Source organism: Rutilus rutilus (genome assembly GCF_951802725.1).
Source record: "Rutilus rutilus genome assembly, chromosome: 3".
Lineage (NCBI taxonomy): Eukaryota > Metazoa > Chordata > Actinopteri > Cypriniformes > Leuciscidae > Rutilus > Rutilus rutilus.
In genome coordinates this window covers 21,015,573-21,037,709 of record NC_140211.1, presented here as the reverse complement: position 1 = coordinate 21,037,709, position 22,137 = coordinate 21,015,573, and the positions used below count along the sequence as shown (strand labels likewise).

At 36.9% G+C, this 22,137-nt stretch overlaps 1 protein-coding gene across 1 annotated transcript; it reads right to left on the bottom strand.

Annotated features, from left to right (window-relative positions):
* Positions 1–31: 31 nt before the first annotated feature.
* Positions 32–14,328, bottom strand: sema4bb (sema domain, immunoglobulin domain (Ig), transmembrane domain (TM) and short cytoplasmic domain, (semaphorin) 4Bb). The gene is made up of 15 exons (XM_084403637.1): positions 14,164–14,328; positions 10,439–10,853; positions 7,752–7,912; positions 7,608–7,670; positions 7,417–7,515; positions 6,755–6,866; positions 6,519–6,635; positions 6,141–6,286; positions 4,628–4,803; positions 4,304–4,454; positions 3,973–4,183; positions 3,769–3,884; positions 2,743–2,900; positions 2,574–2,656; positions 32–2,490 (listed from the first exon to the last, which is right to left on the bottom strand). Exons 2-15 carry the CDS (start codon positions 10,593–10,595, stop codon positions 1,691–1,693), a joined length of 2,550 nt encoding a protein of 849 aa, XP_084259763.1. The 5' UTR covers positions 10,596–10,853; positions 14,164–14,328; the 3' UTR covers positions 32–1,690.
* Positions 14,329–22,137: the final 7,809 nt, after the last annotated feature.

Here is a 22,137-nt window from a genome sequence, read left to right as displayed (position 1 = left end):
ATTACCTTAATTTGAAAGACGGATACTCGTTCAAGTTTATGCAAAATTTTATTTTGCATGTCAGACTGTGGAGACACTCTTTCAGACCTATTTTACAACTTCTTTTAATGTACACACCTTGACTACGAAACCAAGACATTGACAGTGGCCTACCTCATTTACAGCTTACAAATACTGGTAGAAAAAATAAAGTGCGTGAATGTACAATGTAAAACAACAGCAAAACAGTGTCAAAAGTATATAAAATCACAATCTACTTTACATTTTCCATTCAAACACACAAGCTGAAAACACATTGGAATGTAACACATGATTAAACAACATCAAACATGTCACGGTTAATGTGGATTAAAAAGATTTTTCCAAGTGGAAGTCTATAATAGCGAAGTTAGTGTTTGTGTCAGAGAGGGTTTGTTTTAAGTCTGGATGACCCATTAACGTAACCATGTTCTTCTACATTTTCTTTTTTAACCCTAAAGCAGATTGCAAATTTGCAGATGTTTTCAGCCTTTTCCAACTGGAATCTCCAAATGATCTCCTTGTACATGCTGTACTGTACATTTACATCAAATTCATCCACAATGTGTATCATTCTTTTCTCTTGCAGTATACTTCACTCTTTACCAAATGCCAACAATACTGTTTCGACTGTAATTTAGTTATACTGTACTATTGTACCGTGTCATTGTCTTTGTTTCTGTCTGTTTAGACTCCATCCACTGCACTATATGCTGCACCGAACACAATTACCACCAACCTGTGTGGCAAGACATAATCTCGTACTTGTGCTCTTCAAATGTACATTCAAAAGTATTAAGAAACATCGTTTCTTGATGCTCATACACGCTTGCTACATTTTATCTAAAAGCAAATTATTATTTTTTCGCATTTAAAATTTCCATACACATCATACCATTATTTAACACCAGGCACTTTACTAATAAGAACACATTTGAATCACAGAATAGAAAACACTAACATACTAATTCCTCAAAAAGGCTAAGAAATAAAAAAAACTGATTTAAAAAAAAAGAAGAAATAAATAAAAATGATAGCAGATTTCTAAAAATGTTTAGATAGTTACCAAGTTCTGCGACACTAACAAGCTCTCTGGTTTGAACTGCCTGGTGTTCAATGCTGGTATAATGACTATTTGCAGAGGATGGGTTATTGTTTTCATAGTCAGCTTTTAAGATTAAAATACCCTCATTAAACATGTATGCATTGAATCTTTGCACAAAAATGGCAAAGTAATACAAATAGACATGTAAAACCTTTTTTTTTTTCACCTTGAGTGAAGCATCATTACTCAAGTCTTGGCAGTGATAAAGCACCAGTACCAGTCACACAAGAAGGCTTGCTGCCCATTTCTCTCCTGCTCATCCATCTGGTCCACTCTTTCTCCAGTTGTTGTCTCTGACGGCATCTCTGTTCCAACACTTATTCAACACAATAAACTGTGTCATAATTTAAAGTTTAACATTAAAGAGTGAAGAAGATGTGAGAGTGGATTTGAGGGCATTGTCTTGAATAACTCAAATTTGGCAATTTGCACACTGAGCACGTCACATCTATTCTTAATACTCAGGGCTCAGTACGCTTAGTCTTCATGAAAGCTGCCCAAGTGAACATTAAGACTGTTAGATTGTTTAAGCATAAATCATATAAACTCATTGGCAATGTCTATGTTTTACACCACAGAGTCTCTGATCTCAGAGCCCAGTCGTACCCGGGGGCGAGGGCTAATGTCACTGACCTCCACATGACTTTCTTTGAACCCATTCTGTGGCGTTTGGGCGAGTGTCTGTGCTTCCTTGGAGTTGAGCTGCGTGCTTGTCTCTGATGGAGCGATTATGTAACCGCAGTTTTCCTCCAAAGTCTGGTAGCTTTTGTGGTCGGATGGGGAGGTTGGAAGCACACCAGCATTGAGGGGCACACTCTCCCCAGGCCTGACTCTGCTCTTTTGGGATCCTCCAGTTTGTTCTCCCCCTCTTAGTACCTCCTTCATCCGGCCCCTGTGTCTATAGGCTACCGACAGCCCGAACGAAAGCACACACACAGCTAACAAAACACACACTACTGCCAGCTCTGTGCCATACGTCTTTATGCGAGGCTGAGCAGAGCGTGCCGATTCACCGGACAGGATGTCCGACGATATGCTTTGGATTATAAGAGGTGTATCTATCTGCCCAGTATTGGTTGTGGTCTCGGATAAAGGCTCTGCCTTTACACAGTAATTGGCCAAAAGTTGCCAGAAGCCACGTTCTCCTGACCAACAAGAGAAGACCTCATCTCCGCCTGGTCGGCCGCTGACAACCAATCCACCATCTGGGCTGGGGAACAGGAAGTGACTTACATCTGGTTTGTATAACCATTTTCTGTGGGCATGATTGGAGCGAAGATTGCAGGGCAGCAGGCGAAGGGTGTTAGCTGGGACAATGATGATCTCACAATTAGATGCTTGGGAATTTGGGAAAGAACGTGGTAACACTAGAAAGAGAGAAGAAATATATACTATAACATATTCAGACGGATGATAAGATGCTTGTATATGTAAGGATTTGCAGGTTTACCTGAGCTTTCAGAGTCCACACTGAACATTGTGCCGTTACATTTTGATGAAGTGTCAGCCTTCTCAATATCTTGCTGCCATTGTCTGAAACACACATAGGATGGTAAAAGATTGGTATTGGTACTGAAAATGATTCATTCAATAGATCATTTGAAACAGGGAAGACTTACTTTTGTGGTGTGATTCGTGTGACGTCAGTACAGTGTGTTCCTGTCCAAGCACAGTATGGGTCTCTGGCCAAAACACACTCGCCACAGTTGTTATGGTAACTGCAGTTTGCTACAGGCAACTGCACAATACCAGAGTGTGACGACATAAATAACAAACCCTGTTTGTAGAGAGAGAGAGGATTGAGAGTAAGAGAGTGAAATACAATCTTTGTAGAGAACAAGTGAAAGTAAATGTGTAATTCAAATACACTACTGTGCAAAAGTTTGGGGCGAGTAATAAGTAAAAAAAAAAATTCTGAACGAGGATACATTAAACTGATCAAAAGTGACAGTATTGATATTCATAATGTTATAAAATTGTAAAGAAAAGAAAAAAAAGATACACAAAAAAATAAGCATTATGATAATACTAAGAAATGTTTCTTGAGCAGTAAATCAGCATATTAGAATGATTTATGATATATGAAGGATCATGTGAAACTGAAGAGTGGAGTAAAAGCTGCTGAAAGTTCAGCTTTGCCATTACAGAAATAAAATTACATTTTGTACTGTTTTTTTTTTTTAAACAAATTAAATATAGCTTTGGCAAGTATAAGACAATAGTTATATGACTTATACATAAAAAAAATCGTACTGACCCCTAACTTTTGAATGGTAGTGTATAAAATGAATGCACCTTTTCATAAGTACAAATAAACAGTAACACGTTTTGTTCACATTAGTTAATGCATTAGTTATCAAGAACCTACAAGTAACAATCATTTTACAGCATTTATTAAAATAGCTTCGTTAAATATACCACATATTGTTGTTAATTATTCATGCTAATGAATATTAAATGTAGTATATGCAGAAATTAACATTAATTAACATTAACCTAGGTTAATAAATGCTGTAAAAGTATTTTTTATTTTTAGTTCACAGTATTTAATACATTAGTTAATAGTAACAGCTTGAACCGCTTACATTAACACACACACACACACACGCGCACGCACGCACGCACGCACGCACACACACACACACCTTAGCCGAATCCAGCTCAATGTGTTGTACAGGCTGTTTTTCTGGGAACAGTTGGATCTCCTCAATGATGTGCATCGTACCAGCAACATTCACAGCCTTTTGCAAACGTCCATCATCTGTCAAATCACAGAGCACAACATCAACAGCTAATTAGAAAAGAAATTGAAATCAGAGAAAATCAGACACTCAAAAAACACAACATACCTGTGCCGATGAACATCACATCGTAAGCTCTGTGGAGGCCTTGCACGTGGTGTACAGCGATTTGTGTGTAGTGCACGGAGTGCGTGAAGAGCACAGGCTGACTTTTGACAGGTCTGTCCATCAGGAAGTGGTCTTTCACAAAGTTTAGTACCTTGTCTGGCATATCTAGGGATGAGTCTATTCCCAGCTGCCTTGAAGCATTGGTAATACACTGTAGAAAAAACAAAAACAAAAAAACAATCTTCACAAAAAGCTTCACAGAAACTCACAGAAGATCCTCCACTTATACAGAACTGGTAAAGTGTATATGTGGGAGTGTGTGTCATCTTACCATTCCAGGTCGTGGTTCAGGTACAGAGAGAGTGTGTGTGTACCACTGCTGTGTCTCTCGGTTCACCTCTTTATAACGGCCAGTAAACGCTTGTTCTACCTGATCCATGCTGAACACACACACTGCTGAACTGCCTGCTAGACCTTTACTCCTACAAAACATATAGCAACAAATTAGAAAAAAAGTTTACATTTTAGAACGGACACACATTTGCAGTGTTAAATTAGAGCAAACAGTTTCTAGTATATTGTATTAGTATAGTATTACTAGTATCAGTACAGAAAAACATTATCTTCCTGTACCCCTCTCTATTTTTCCGCTCACCATTGAGAAGTGAACACTGCATAGAGGAGTGTGTTTTTCTTGTGTTGGGCTGGAAGCACATATACATCCTGAATGATGTTGAAAGGAAAACCATCATCGGGTAGCGAACACAAGAGTTGAGCTTTAAGAAATGTGGTCCATTTCTTCTGCAGAACTCTCTCTCCACCTTGATCCTCCTGAGGTTATACACACAAACACACACAAGCAGCTGATTAACACTTTCAACATATTTTCCTCACTTACAATATTTTATAATACTCTGAAAGACCACTAGGGGGCATCAGAACTCCAGCCCTGGTTTCAGAGCATCTTGGGGGGGGGATTATTGCAGTCCCAATGGGACAGTGACAGTTTCAGATAGTGACACCACAGTACTGAACAATTATCATATTCATATTCATATACTATAGTATTTATATAATTATCCAGGGTATTTCAAATAATAATATTGTAATACCTTGGTACATGTCAAAAAGCAAACAAACATAGTATTATCAATGTACTCCCATGGAAATCAGGGAGGCAGGGAGTGTCAACGGGTGGGAAGATAACACATATGTGAACATTAATAGGGCAGAATTCACAGCCTTCTGTGATTCACCTTGTTCATCTGCTTCTTAAATTAACATGAAACTAGGGTGACCAGACGCCCCGGTTTCAAAAGTGTCCCAACAATTTACTAAAAAATATGTGCCAGTTTCATCTGTTAGGCTCAATGACTTCTAATTAAATGACAAGTGTGCAGATTTTCAACCAGCTTTGTCAATCCCAATAGTATATATAAATGAAAAATGTGTATTCTTTCCCCATGTTATCTGCACCAAGATCTCCTGGTTTATTTGTCAGCTAAAGTCCACTGGATAATGCAAAACATGTCATCTGGCTGACTTTTGTTAAAACTTCAAATTGTACATCCGCATTTCTGTATCCCTCATCCATGCACAATATAGTTTGGTAAAGGGACCACCACCAACACCCCTTTTCTCTGATTAAAAGAAAGGCTATCTACTGCATAAACCGTCTAGTTTTATTTAAAGCACATCTTGCCAGAGGTGAATTACCCCTTTAAGTCAATGTCTTTCTAGGTACCATCATTTGTCCTTCTCAGTAGGGTTCTCTCAAAATGGAGAATGGAGCAATGTTGACTGGCTATTTAGCTATTGGTTAACAATATCTAATAAGCATACAAAAAAATTCATACAAAGCCAGAACAAATTATTACACTTAAATTAAAGATTATGAAGACTTTATAATATAATGTGAACTGATGGATTTTGCATTATAACACCAGGAAACATGTATAAAGAAAGTAAACAGTTGATTTTTTTTTTTTTTTTCATTTTGACCTTTGGTGCTAAACAAAAAATGAGATAAGGAATCTTTAGAAGATATGAATATACTTAGTGTACACTGATAGTGGATATATTGGGATTTCTGTATGCGTGTTCTTTTCTTTTCAGGTTTATGCTGACTTTATCAGCACTGTGTGAACTGCTTAAACACTCCATCTTACCTTACACACACGTGCAATCCTGGACACTATGGTGTTATCAAAGAAGTCGAACTCCTTTCCCATCTCACTGAAGAAAAAATAGATCTGATCATCACTTCTCTCACTGTCTTGACCTGTAATATGAGCAGAACCTACAAACGCTGGGTCTGACGGATCACACACACACACACACACACACAAACACACACTTATTTGCCATATTCCAGAAAACAAAACTGTACAACTGTTTATTTAACATCAGTATCAGTCAGTAATTTTCTGTTTCCAACATGCGTGAGAAAGCATGGTTCTGTAATCACTGATGCTGGCATTTATTTTTAGATATTAATCTCTTAGAAGGTCCCTTGTGAGGAAGTGTGTGTGTTTGTATATATTTACCCTGGAGCCAGTTGAGAGAGTTCTCCGTTTTGAGAGGGGTGCCAGTCCCTAGACTCCTATATATGGTGGGTTCATTTCCCTGGAAGTTACTGACAGTAGCAGTGTACAGTTCCCCATCTATAACAAAACATTCAAGTGCTCATTAACACTAAATCAACCTTTTCATCAAACTTAATGATGTTTATATATGAAGTTCAAACAAAAAGATTGCATTGTTTTTGCATGAATATACTCACCCACTGTAATAGCTGTAGATCTGGATTCTGGATTAAATGGACAGCGTCCACGGCCATCCTCCATAACGGGTTCCCCCTTTTCATCTCTTTCCAGAGAGAAACTTGAAATGTTCTACAAATTTCATGAAAAACACAAACACGTCATTCGTTAAATCAAATGACACCAGACACACTTACACAAATGGGTCAATGACATAAAGCTCAGGTTTTTGTCCTATATATTATTTTATTCAAAAAAATACATTAGAAAAGCATTTAATCATATATATAATATGGTGCCCTGATCAACATCATGAAGAAACAAAGCTTCAGTAAAAGAATGAAATATATATATATACACACACGTGTGTGTGTGTGTGTGTGTGTGTGTGTGTGTGAGAGAGTGTGTGTGTGTGGAAAAACAACAATAATAATACAAATTAAATAAATGACACCATAGAGAAACTGTCAATAGACCTTCATGACCATCAGATATATATGAATATCAGATTAGTTTTAATTTTATATTAATACTGTTTACGTAATACCACATTTTTAGAGACATTACATTTAAATCTTAAAGTTTTTCCAAAACTATGTGAATCCGACATGCATATAGAGAGTACATTTCTAAGAACTTAATTTTTAAAATAGATTTAAAAAAAGAAGAAGAGATGTCTCACAATGTAAGCGCAGATGGGGCTGAAGGCATATGTTCCACACACATACAGGTGTGTGCTGTTCAAATGCAGTAAAATCTTGATGTAGTTGAAACAGTCAGTCTGAAACACATAAGAGGCAGATTATCTTTTAGTTTGTTGTTTTAATATATTATGTCACATTTACATTAACAATAACCGCAACACACTTATACCTGGGGGTCCTTTCCCTTGAAGATACACTCCTTCCTCTTCTTTTCTGGAGTGCTCCATGTGAGCTGCAGAAGAGACAAAACAACGCTGAGTACCATCAAAATGCACTCCTACACACTACTACAAACATTCTCGCACACACTTACTGTTTTCTGTAGATACGTCACACTGATGTTGTCCAGGCTGAGAGAGAATATGTTCTCCCTGGCTCCCACGTAGATCTTGTTTTCATCTGGGCTCAGCAGAAGAGTTGAATAGTTATACACACCATCCACAGAGAACTCTCTCACTGATCGCCCTTCTGCATCTGAACACACCCAGAAGCAAAAATATTACTTTGCACATCTCATAAAAAGAACAAAAATCAATGTTATCCAAAAAAATCTTAATGTTTCGCACACACACACATATATATATATATATATTTTTTATAAAGTAAAATATTTGTCTAAATAAAGTCTTACAGTACATTCAGAAAGCATCTTGCATTCCTCACATGGAATGCTCCTTCAAAACTACACAAACCTAGCAGACAAACCGACCCTTTAAAATTATGTCGGTTCGCATGTCCAGAAGGTTTTCCTGGCAAGGCACAGAGGTCACGAACGTCAGTGTTTACTGACATAAAACCTTTCACAAGCCATTTGTTCTAAGTACAACCATTACATTTGCATTTCAACCTCAAATGATTAATGAGTATAGCTGTTACTCTGATACAGTACACCAGCCAGGGTTTGCAAATGGTTCTAATAGCTCTTGTAAATGTTTACAATCAAGGATTAAACCCTCCTGTGTGTTTGGCTAAGATGAGTGAATGCAACATTTGGAACAGTCTCGTAATGGGTCTTTTGGGAATAAGAAACATCATGGCAGTTCAAGTAGCCCTAAAATTTAGCTAAATTATAGCAGATGAGTGGTAGTCTGAGGGAATCTGGGCCAGCAGAGCTTCTTCCACAGAATGCAGTGCTCATTACTGACATTGCTGCTTTTGTGAGCATAAAATGCCATTTCCATTTCAAATGCTGTTCTTTTTAACTTTCTATTCTTCAAAGAAAAAAGAATATCATGGCTTCCACAAAAAAATATTAAGCAGCACAACTGTGACATTGATACTACAACATTGATAATAATAAGAAATGTTGCTTGAGCACCAAATCAGCATATTAAAATTATTTTTTAAACGACCATGTGACACTGAAGACTGGAGTAATGATGCTGAAAGTTCATCTTTGCCATCACAGGAATCTTTGCCATCACACTTTAAAATAGAAAGGAGTTTAAATTGTTATAATATTTCACAATATTATTGTTTTTACTGTATTTCTGATCAAATAAATGCAGCCTTGGTAAGAGTTGCTAAACATTTCAAAATGCCATACTTTTCCAGACTCAAATTTCCAAACCTCTCTGTTTATCATAAACCATATTTAACATTAATGGTTAATACAACATTATTTTGAGCTTTAAATTTGGAATATAGTACTGCAATCTGTAAATATGTTTATTTTCTCAGGGGTCAACATATCAACATACAGAGCTCCTAAAATACAAAAAAAATTACAGACTTTTGCATGCCCTTGAGAAACTATTCACATGCGCACAGGAATTTTTTTGCGTGCCTACGCATTACAATTTCTAGTTTTATATATAACCTATTTCCTTTGAGCGTCACTGCCATCTTACTATAAAGAAAATGAGAGCATGGGTGCATATGAATTAATAGAGTCAAAATTTGCCATTCCTTAGGGTAGTACCTCTAATATCAAGGCCTAATGTCCAATTTAATGCATCCTCTGTGGCGGCAGAGAAACCATGACACTAAATGGGCTGATGGCACAATACAGCTGTGTGCATTGTCCTATTTGCCAAGTTCAAGGGTCTATAAAAAAAGACTGGTATTGTAAAAAGTGTTCAAAAATTGGCTTTCGTTAGGGAAGTACATCATTTTTCAAAGCCTTAGGTCTGCTTTAACACGTACTCTGTGGCGGCCAAGAAACTACACAGCCAAATGGGCTGATGGCGCAATAGGGGCAGTCGTGTTTGACAATCACTAAAGAATCACTAAACAACTGCCATGAAAACACACTTCTTGTATGATACATTTATTTTCATTAAATTCTCAATTTTCTATTATAGAAAACTATAATTATAGAAAACAGGGGCAATAGTCTGGAAATGCAAATATTTTTCCATACACTGCTTTCTTTTTTCCATACCTTCCCAGGCCTGAAAATTACTCAAATCAAATGCCATACTTTTCCAAATTGCGTAGGAACCCTGTATAATGTTGTTGCCACTTAAAATGCTCAAGCTCTTTCAAGCAGGATGGATTCTGATTGGCTGTCATTGTTTTATCATTCATCAGCCAGAAAAAAACCTTCTGAAAGTGATTCCAAACATATCGTTTCTCTGTGCTGTTATCGTTATAGTTCTTCATCTGCTATTCTTTTAGGTTACATTTTATTTCGACGGTCTCCTTTAGACATTCTCTTGGGTATAATTAGAGTTGCACTTACATGTCAACTAACTCGCAGTAGAGTATTAGTTGAGTATTAGGAGTTAGCTGACTGTTAGAAGTAGGGGTAGGGTTAGTAGAATAAGGGGTTCTAGTTAGCAGAATAAGTTTACATGTACTTGGACAGTTACTTATGTCAGTAGAATGTGTGTTGGGGAACCATCAAAATAAAGTGTTACCTTCTTTTATTTTAGAACTACCCTATATCTTTATCATTATAGTTTTCATTCTTTGGTGTGATTTACAGTAGTAAGTGAAGTGTAAATAGCTTTGGATAAGAAAGCATCTGCTGAATAACTAATTAATTCATGCACTTACTATATGAGAAACTGATTCGTGCTGTGACATCATCTTCAATAACCACGGTTGCTTGTAAAACTCCAGCCAAAAAAGTCCATATGGTCCAAAACAAGAGCCAGAGAGAGTTTGTGGTTTCCATGGATACTTTCCATTGGACTTTCCGTTTGGTCGCCATGGTCAACTGCTTTGCAATTGAAGATTGTAATATTCCAGGTATCTTTGGTATTCAAATGAAATGTTTACACCCTGTCGTTGATTCTTTCAGGGATACTTAAGGTCACCGAGACCTTGCCATACTGCAATTATGCCCTCAAAGAGGTCAAAGGTGGAGAGATATCAGATCCTTGTGGGCAAACACACACTTATTTTAAACAACACATTCTTCCTAAAAGAGACTATCCACGTAGCAAACTCCAATTAGACCGTCTGGAATCTGCAGAGGGAGAAACAGAAGCACATTTAAATCACATGATTAAACAGAAACGAACAGACTGAATGATGTGGCTTCCCTGGGAGGGAATAATAAGCATAATAAAGAGTTATAGCCATTCACAGCTGATAAAACCACCTCACGCCTGAATTAAAGAACTCAAGACAACTCATAGATGTTTCTCAGTTCAAAGGAGGCTGATCTCAACATCCACAGCACATGTTTCAGTGTTTTTGTGGGAAAGAGGCTGAATCTAATGTCCTCCTCTGCATGACTTTATCCAAACAGAATTTGGAAATGCATCAACTCCTCCCTTTTGGCCTGATCAGCTTTTAAGGGTGGTATGTCCTGAAAACAGGAAGGCTGTGTAGTCTCTGTAGCCTCAAACACAACACACAAATAAAATTACAAAATTCCATACTGATCACGCTTAGGTTATGTTCTCAATTTCTATTTATTTTTAATATTTGTATTATTTATTTATTATTATTTTGGAGAAAATTAAAATCAACAGTCAATTCCGAATCTGGACTGCCAGTAAATAAACTGTCAGTAAGATCAGGTGACCATTTTGTCTTTAGCATTGTAAACCATAAAACGCAAAACAGTTTAGACCATTAAACAGCCCAAAGTTTGGCCATGTAAACATATAACTACAGATGTATACATCAGCAATATAGCCTAAATCGTGCATAGATGTAACAAATTTCCACCTAAATGCATGTAGTACTGACATAAGTGCAAGATGTACACAAACACCCATACAGCCTGCAGATGTCACATAACTACCCTGTGCTGCTGCTAAGACTCAAGAGTCAGAATTGGAAGACAGGCACTTCTAAATGATTAAAGACAGAGATAAAAATAAATCATGCTGCGTACACTTTCAAAAACTACTGCTACAGCAGACCGGTCATGTACACACACAAAAAAACAAGGCTCTATAAAAAATCTCCCTTACAATGAGAACTTTTGCAAATTAATGACCCTCCATTAATGTTGAAATGATCTGACATGCATGATCTCAAAAGATGATGACTTGAAAGGGGGATTAATAATTTGACCTATCAACCTGAGGATTTTTGTACTCAAGATTATGATTGATTAAAAAGTGTGATGTAACTTTTAACAGCAGAAAATATTATGCAATGTGAACAAGTGTAAACATACAATAAAATCGTACATTCTTAGGACACTCTTAATGAAGCGTCTCATTGTCGCCAAAGACAATTGAACATTCTGCCAAACATTACATCTAGAGAAGAATGGCACAGATACTGAGGTCAAACTTGTTATCTTTTACTTCAAAAAGATCTCTGATATATGCAATAACATTTACAAGCTGCCTAGCATCTTTCCACTAACACTTTAATTATAGCCGGAAATAGGCAGAACACCATTGATCTTTTTCTTATACTACTTCCCTTTACATAGTGAGTCCTTAGGGCTTTACCTCTGGCAAAGTGATAAACCAAATGGAGAGCTGGTTATCATTTGTTGACTCCCTACTGACTCAAAACAGGAGAACTCACACTATCTTTACCAAATGATATAAACATCAAAAGGTTCTTTGATAGGGCATACAAGGTATTCATTAGTCCTCATAGTCTTTGATGCAAAAGGCTTATGCTGTTCTAAAGAGAGCAGATTTTATGTGAACAATAAAGGTCTGCTTTCATGTGCTCTCTTCACTCATCTAACCACCTAGAGGAATTATAGTTTTAACCTGTTTTTTTTATATTTATTTTTAGCAACACTCAATCTTCAGTCTTAGACTGAAAATATTACCACATATCTCACAGTTTAGATTACGGTAGGCTACTTGTTTTTTATTCTGTGACTAACTTTTGTGGAAAAAAATGTCTTGATCACTCATTTCATTTAAATTGTTATCTTACATGTTAATCATTATCAAACTCCCTCATACTACACTCCAAAGTTACATGATCTGAAGCGTAAACAAAGTTAAAAGTCCACCCAACACAATTAAGCAAGATGGTATCAGTTTCAGATCCCACTCATAATTAAAATGATTAATATCAATGTTAATGAATGCACTACTTGATTGAAGTATCTTTGACATTGAAACAAAGAAAATTCACATGTTATAGGATGGGTTCAGCAAACGTGGGACAAGTACATTTCAATATCAACTGCCCTTTAAATATCCAAGTAAACAAATGTAGGCTAATAGTCTTTTTTTCGTTCTGTAGGCTACATGCTTTCATTTGCCTGACAATATTCATAGTGAACAGTAAGCTTCAGTATCAAACTGATTATTTATGAGGGTCTGCTTTATCAGTTTAACTGAATATGATTTTTAGTTATTTTAATTGTTTAGAACTGGCTTATATGGTCATGAATCATTGGACTATTGAGAACATACATTAGACTAGGCTATGTGTAACCTTTGTGATGGTGGTTGGTTTTACATGGTTTCAGGCTGGACAGTGCTGGTCATTTGTGGTCAACATGTCTGGCCGAAACTGTAGTTAACGGATTGCTGGACTACCAACTGATGGGCAGCGATTTACAATCTTGATGAAGGTCTAGTAGGCTAGGGTTGTTTTTTCCAACAGTGACCTAATTTGATAAAAATCTAAAAAAAAATCTATAACTAGTTTGTTATCAGAACATTGCTTTACTTTAAATGCAGTGGTCATATTTGCTGTAAACTTAAAACCGCTGCCCACTGATCTGCTCCACGTGATATGATAACAACAGTTATGAAAAGCAACGCCTATACCATTGACATAAAATAGTCGCAATAATATTGTAATAAATACGTTTTTTAATCAATTTAAAGAGGGTGGAAGCACATTAAAAATACAGCTTTTATCAGCGCCCCCTTCACAAAAATGACTATACTTTTCCATAGTTCACCTACATTTTTAACGTTTATTCTCCCTCACAAGTACTTGTAAGCTCTCGAGCTTTACTTTGCGTGACTGCATGATAACACATGCGCACAATCCAGCACCACCTTGTTTATTTGAGCCCATTTCCCACCCACCCTACCTACATATACCCACCCCCAACTAACTCACCCACCCTCTAATACCACTATACAAATAGGCTACACGATATACAGCCTGAATCCTAATACACCATATCGCTTATGTTAAACGAAAATAAATTACTGACTGATAGTAAAAAGTGATGTTTTGCAACAGGTGATTTTACGCATCCAGCATTCAACAGATAAACGTGGTCAGTCCTACATATTCATACGAACAATACTGAATCCTAGATCGCACCTCTTGGTCTACCCACTGCCCCCCTCTTTAACTTATTGTTTATATACGTAACTTACCACTAAAGCCAATACATCTCTCTTCGAAGAGACTGCCAGTTGGTGTGTTTTGGAAATGAGCCTTTAGATTTGTATTCCAGCATGTTTCTTTCCTCTCGGTCCCGGTTAACTGTATAAAATTCAGCCGCTGATTTCTTTGCTCATGGATCTACCGCTGCGCTGACTGAGACACTCGACACTCCTCCTCCTCAAACCATTGACTGGAGCCACACCTCTAACACACACACACACACACACACATCAAACTAGAGGTGCTCTCCCTTTATCCGACGAACTCTGGTCTCAATTGTAACCAGTGGGAAACTAACAGTCAAAATTTCTCTCTGGTAGCCTAAACAAGAACCAGAAAGTGTTTTTGTGTTTTATATCAGGCAATTGTGGAGGACAAATAAATGACATGCTAATCCAAGAATAATTCACATTTCATTTACTGTAATGTAACTTTATTTAATGTAGGCTATTAGCCTAATTTGAAATGTAAAATTTTAGAATTTGAATTAGTAGCTTAATTATAGCCTACTTAGGCTATTTGTTTTTTTAGTTACTTACTTATACAAAATGGTTTTCCACCGGTCATAAATGTGACCAGTAGCATGTTTACATTATATGATACAATCTATTATAATAAAAAAACAATAGGTCCTTATACCGTCTGTCGAAAATATGTATCTGTATTATTATGTTTAAAGGAATAGTTCTCTTAAAAATGAAAATTCTGTCATCATTTACTACAGGGTGAGCAAATGATGACAGAATTCTTATTTTTAAGTAAACTATACCTTTAACACATCACTTTCCTTTTATGGAGCTTTGAGGCATACATCAACTTTCAAGTTTCAGAGGAGCAAACAGGTCATGTGACTATTTAAAAGAGCCATATAAAAATGTTCAAATCAAGACAAGTCAAGAATCTGTACTTTCATTTATAGTTGGCCAAAAAAAATAAAAAAATAAAATAAATATATATATATATATATATATATATATATATATATATATATATTATAAATATATATGAAAATACATCAGCAACATTTTATAACCTTAAAATTCAAAAGTCAATTTTGGTCACCATTGTTATCTTGAAAACAAGAACTTTTTAAATGTAATCATATTGAGATCCTTGTTTGTTTGTTTGTTTGTTTGTTTGTTGTAGTTTTTTTAAGTTAAAAATGTTTAATAGTTGAATAATAGTGCAGCCAACCAGGTGATATATTAGGTTTCTGGTTTTCTGGGACTCCCAAAGTTAGATAGTCCTTCAAATTGAGGAGAATAATTCATGCTCAAAGGAAATTACAGGGGATTAGAGGTAGATCAGCAGCAAGGGCCAGAGCTGAGCTCAGGCATCCATGAAATCTCTAGTAAAGTTACGACAGACTGGCATCAAATGCAGTTTAATGAGCAGTTGTGCTCTTAGACAGGAGTTAGTTATCAAAAGAATATTTTTCAGTCACGGGTACAGTCTTTTCCATCCTCTTTTTACTTACAATGACATTCTTTTGAACCGTTCACTCTATTGTGCACCCTGATAGAGATTCAAAGTTATATTGTTGCTTTGATCACATGGTATTCATTCACCAACTGCACCCTGTTTGTGCAGAAATAACAGAATTCATGCCGTGGAGAACTTGTGTAAATATAAAACAGTGTTTCATCTATACCAAAGAGAAAGATTCTTATACTTCTTCATCATGCTGTGCTGTCTTCTTACTCGTACTGAAATAAGCTCAGCGTCTGTCCTTACCAGCATTTAGCTTGTCTCCTAGGTAACCTGTTCAGTCTACTCCACAATTGAACAAATGAGAAATGAGAGCCCTGAGTCATGTGCACACTCTTACACAGTGGACCACACCAGCTTCGTCTACAATTTTAGGTTTGCTATTTAAAGGTAAACTGCAGGTCTTATTCAACATTTTTCTTATGCTTTTGTTACCTGAAGTCCTGAACTTCCTGTTTTATCATGTTGAGTCTCCTATCACAGTTGTATGCACCTAAATTAATAAATGTCATGTGGTTTTGGAGTTAGGCTACACTGCTGCAGTAGGGAGTACTGTGTAATTTCACATAAATCTCCCAACACATTCGTTTCTTTGGAAGAGATACAAATGCACAGCTAGATGGATGACTTATGACAATCTATCAAATGTGGTTTGGTGTGTGAAACAATGATAGAGCTGAGAGACCAAATGCATTCAGCAGATAGAGCAGACAACCAAAATAGTCTAGACGTGACAGTGCAACTCAAGCACTCTATTGGAGTAGCCTACCAAAGATATTAGAGAGAGACAGAGTGGCTTTTTCATAAATATATCTGGTAGTGGTACCCCTAATGGACTGGCTGCTGAGCTAAACCTAAATCCTCCCTGCCTCATTCTTTTTCTCTCTCTTTCTCTTGCATATACACCGAGTCACATGCGTTTGACTCAGCAAGCTGTCACATTCTCTTCTTCAAATTCAAATGAAACCACAACATCCAAGAGTCACTAAACTGTTAATACTTCTAGGACTCAAGCCAGTTCTAAATCTTGCTGCTGGGCAGTTCTGCCCCTCAGTGCATGGCGTGAACAGTCTGATGAGTTGTGGCAAGGAAGAGGGATATCTTGTGTAAACAGAGGGATTGCATTCCCAGGCTCGGAGACGTGGTGATTAAGAACTAATGTTAGTCAGAGTGACCAGCAGTCCATTTGACAAAATAAATTATGCCTCCAACCAGTTTACAGGACCAGCCACAATACGTCTTAGACTTTACCATAAGTCTTAAAGGGATAGTTCATCCAAAAATGAAACTTTTGTTTGCAATTCTTTCTTCCGTGGAACAAAAAAGAAGATGCTTTGGGCAAAAAAAATTAATAGGGTTCAATCATAAGTTAGTGCATGGGGTTCAGTGTTGTTTTGGACCGCACTGACTATTATATGTAAGGACAAAAACAGCATAGCAACATTCTTTAAAATATATTTTTTTGTGTTTCACTGAATAAAGTCAAGTCGCCTTAATTTATATAGCCCTTTATTGTTTCAAAGAAATAAAATGAAATAAATTGAAATTCTGCAGCAAAGCAGCTCTAAAAACTACAATAGTGTCATGTTTCAGCTTAGGCAGTTCAGAGTTGATTCAGTTCACTTCAATCACTGTGTAAAATTAATCATAAATGAAATGTGTTCAGTTCAGCTATAAGTAGTAGAAGGCAACAGTGTCGTTATTCAGCTCAGTCAGTTCAATGCCTGTACTGATGTTGCAAAATTCATCAGTTATGAAACTAATTTCGAATCAGCTATAAAGCTGTGGAGTTAAATAAATAATATTACTGACTATTTAATGTATTTAAACCCAGCTATGCAAGTTAAGGGGTGACAATAGCAAGGAACCCAAACTCCATAAACAAAGTCATACAGGTTTGGACTACATGAGGGTGAGAAAATAATGACAGAATTTTTATTTTTGAGTGAAGGATTATCCTTTAAATTCTAATTTGAGTGATAAAATTAGGATGAAATGAGGATGTACTTTTATACGTATGCAATAAGTAGTGGAATCGAACACAGTTTCATAGCAGTTTGGTTCTATAAGTGAAGTTTTTATCAAAATGAAACTTGACACTAATGTCAGATACAGGCCTTCATGGAGTCTATGTGGGTCAGCTGTATTCTTGAAACGTTAAAACAAGAAAAACAGTCTAATGATGACCTGACCATGCAGCAAACTCTCTGAAATAATGAGCTGTCATAACTCAGTTTGTTTGTTTGTGAAATGTACACATAAAAATAAATTGTTATTTCAGAGTAAAAATGCTGATAATGTTGTCATTACTATGCAAAACCAAAGTATGGGCTTATTTTTTGCTCAGAGGACACTCTTTAGATCATTCAGGATTGTTTGCAAGATATATTTGAATGAAAATTGAATGAGAATGGATAGTGCTCTAGGGACCGTTACCTCATCTCTCAGAGCAACAAAACAGGAATCAAGTGAGAGAAACGGTGAAAGAAAAAAGGGATGGGGGGTGGGAAACTGAGAGAAGGAGAGAAAGACAGAAACTGAGAGCAGGATGTTTAAAGTCAATGCCCTGACCTTTTTCTTTAGCTGCTCAACAAACTGATTCCAGTTTCTCTGTCAGTAACAGGTTGGTTTCAAACAAGTACAAACTGTATAACTGAACATCTTGACAGAAAAAAATAAATAATTCTCCGGATCTCTGAAATGAAAGTAGCACTGACCCTAATAAAAGACCAGTCAGGACATAAAGTGCTGTTTTAGACCTCACTTCTCACCATTAGTTCCACTCAGTATGCCCAGGCTTGATACTAATGAGAGTCTTGTCCTAAAACACTAGGCCAGCTCTGCATGATGGGAACTGGGCTAAAACAGACCTGTCAACCTAGCGCTGAATGCCACTCCATTCACATTGTACACAGGGGGTGGTGGTGTGTCACTGAATGTGGGAGAGTACATGTGCTTCATGTGTTGTGTGTGTGGATGTTCTTTTTATGATTCACTCAGCACTGAATTACGGCCAGAAACTCTCAAGCTAATCTCTCCCACTGGATTTATACACACCCTGCTGTGGGTGTGGATACACACCCAGAGAAGGAGAAAGGATTCTTTCACACATTCAGATGTCAAGAGCTGAAGTAATGTTCTGGCTTATAGTACAGTAGCCACCTGTTAGTTGATGTGCTTGTGCACATGTACACAAGATACTTGTATATGTATATAAGCAAGCTGTATGTTATAATTCCTGCATTCAGGACACATTTTGAGTCACAATGATTACTCCTTCCACATGCATCCCTATGGGATGTGAACACTTGAAGCCTAATACAATTTCTGTAGGGTCAAACACACACTCACACGCTCAGTTTTCCAGCTTGGAGGTCCCAATGGTCACAGATGTTGAGGGGACATGATGCAATGCAAAGAAACAGATCTCTATCTCAGTTCAGATCAGCACTAACCCTGAGCAATAACTTCATGGGATTCCAGCAGAAAAAAAAATCCATCAAATTATAACATCTTAATTTTTATCACAAATTATAATATGAACTTTTATGAAACACTGTATAAATAACCTTGAATCAAATATCAATATTCAATATATCAGAAGCTATTTTTATGTGGCTTTACAATTGTTTGACACAACAAATGGTTTACAGAAAGAAAGAAAAATCTTGTATGAAACCTTTACCTCACTTATTCTCATTATGAACTTCTCCACAAGCAACTGATCCACAATCATTAATGCACTTTTTATTCTTCCACTAAACCCTTGCTTTGCACTGTTTTACTGTCACACCTAATAAAATCTCTGTACAAGCATATAATTTAGCCAATATTTGCCAACTTTGGAACCCTGAATTACAGCACTTTACACTCATATTGCTTTTTTTACACACTCAAACACGTCACATGGGTCCTTTACCACCAGTGCAAATGGGAATAAGAAGGAGGCCATGATTGATAAAAGACAATATGCAAATTGGCCTAGGTTACACAATTGGACCCCCACAGACCAAACACCCTTCTTTCAACAGCAATCATCGTGTTCCCCAGGAGGTCTCCCATCCAGGAACTGGCCAGGCTCAACCCTGCTTAGCTTGAATGGGAAACAAGGGGAGAGTTGTAGAGTGATAGCTGCTAGATTTTAAAGGTTTTATTGCATTAAATACCAGAGGTGTGGACTCGAGTCATGTGACTTGGACTCGAGTCAGACTCGAGTCATGAATTTGATGACTTCAGACTCGACTCGACAAAATGTACAAAGACTTGCAACTCGACTTGGACTTTAACATCAATGACTCGTGACTTCACTTGGACTTGCGCCTTTTGACTCGAGAAGACTTGCTACTTCCCATGAAAACTGGGGGAAAAAATGTCCACATGGCCGCGCCGCTCTCAGTTTATCTGCATCTGTGAAAAAAATGTGCACCACCTGTATGCATGCAGAGAGCGCGCGCGCTGCCTGCACGACATCCAATCACTGTAGTCCCACGTTGTTTTGATTCGACAGCATAACGCCCGTTTCACATTCACACATACTCCGTTTGCAGTGCGTATGCGCCAGCGGGTGCGTATTTTTTTCCGTACCCATGTTAACAGGTTAGAGCTTTCACACTGCACGCGGTTGCAGTCCGTCGATCCGTTCCAGGTGCGGTGCGTATACAGCAGTGCCGCGATCGTTTCCGCACCGAGTCTATTTCTGCTGTGCTGCACATGTGCTGCACGCGCTGAATTAAAGTGACAGCGCATGTTTCGTGGTCAACATGAACACAGATTGACCTAAAAATTTAGTAATTTCACCATAAATGTGATTAATTAAATAAAATGTAGTAATCTCACCATAAATGTATTTAATTAAATACTATTTTCACTTTAAGACCAGGGTAAAGCAAGGAAAACTACAATTTACCTCAACAAGGCGACATTATGAACAAATCTCGTCTCATTCGTGGAGGTGGAAAAACATGTTCCTTGTGACATGCAAGATTTTTTGTATTAATTTAAATATAAAATAAAAGACATGAGAGTCGGCTGTTTTTTTATATAAGTAGCCTATGGTTAAATATTTGACCACTTGCTTTAGGAACCTCATATAAGTAGAAGTAATGCATTGAATAATAGGCCTACGTTGTTTAAATTGTGTTTAAACGTGCATACGTCTATTAAAGAGTGTATATGTGTACAAAGAGAATCGCAATGCTGAGACGTAAGACCGGGGTAGCCTAAATCAGGGGAAAATACATATTTCAACAAGGCAACATAACACTCGTCTCATTCGTGGAGGTGGAAAAACAAGTTCTTTGTGACATGTGAGATTTATTGTATAAAGATTTAAATTATGCAAAAGAAAGAGTATGAGTCTGCTGTTTTTGCGATTTTAATATAAGTACATGGTTAAATATTTTACCACTTGTTTGAGCAACTTAATATAGGCTATAATTCTATAAGAGTAATGCATTAAATAATACGTTGTTTAAATTGTATTTACAGTAAACGTGAATACGTCTTTTAAAGAGTGTATACGTGTGTACAAAGAGAATCGCAATGCTGACAAAAAATTGTTTTTAAATAAAAGATGCTAATAACTTCTGGATTTGAAATACAAATAGTGAGTACATGTATTTGTGGTACAGCTGCGGATCACGCACTGCAAACGCAGCATATGTGAAAGCACTATCGCGCGTGCTGGTCTTGCACCGCATATGCACTGCAACACACATTCCAATTATATTATCAGGTTGGTCCAGTTTTTCAGAAGTGATAATTTTGAGGAGTGAGGATTTTATTGATGACATGTTTAAAAAGGTTTAGGCTAAAACGACCCTCTATTTGAAAGTTAAAGTGTTTTGCAATATGAGGTTAATACAATACAGGACTGAAGCTGCATGCTGTGCATTGTTCTAGTGCAATATGCTGAAATACAAGCATTTTTTGTGAAAATTAAATTTTCTGTTTTTTACTGTATTTGATTATAAATCAAAGTATAAAAAGAGGTTTAAATAAATACAAATCTTACAGACGTACATGATTTGTATAAATTTTATTTCTGTGGTAAGAGGACTTGAAATGACTCGAAACTAAAATGGTAGGACTTTGGACTCGACTTGAGACTTGTTGGCTTTGACTTTTGACTCGACTCGGGACTTGCCTCATCTTTGACTCGACTTGACTCGGGACTCGAGGGCAAAGACTTGAGACTTACTTGTGACTTGCATAACAATGACTTTGTCCCACCTCTGTTAAATACACCAATGTATGGTCATTTAAAATAAACTGCTCGCATTTTATGAAGTAATTCACAATATATAATGACAGGGCGACCTCTTCTGTTTGTGCGAGAAACTACACATGCTGCTCTAGTGATGCATAATAAGGGTAGTGAAGCGTCCTCTAACGTCCATTTCATGTAACGTTATAAGTCTTCTAATTTATATAAATTACCCAAAACAAATATGCAAATTGAACACAGACACAGAATA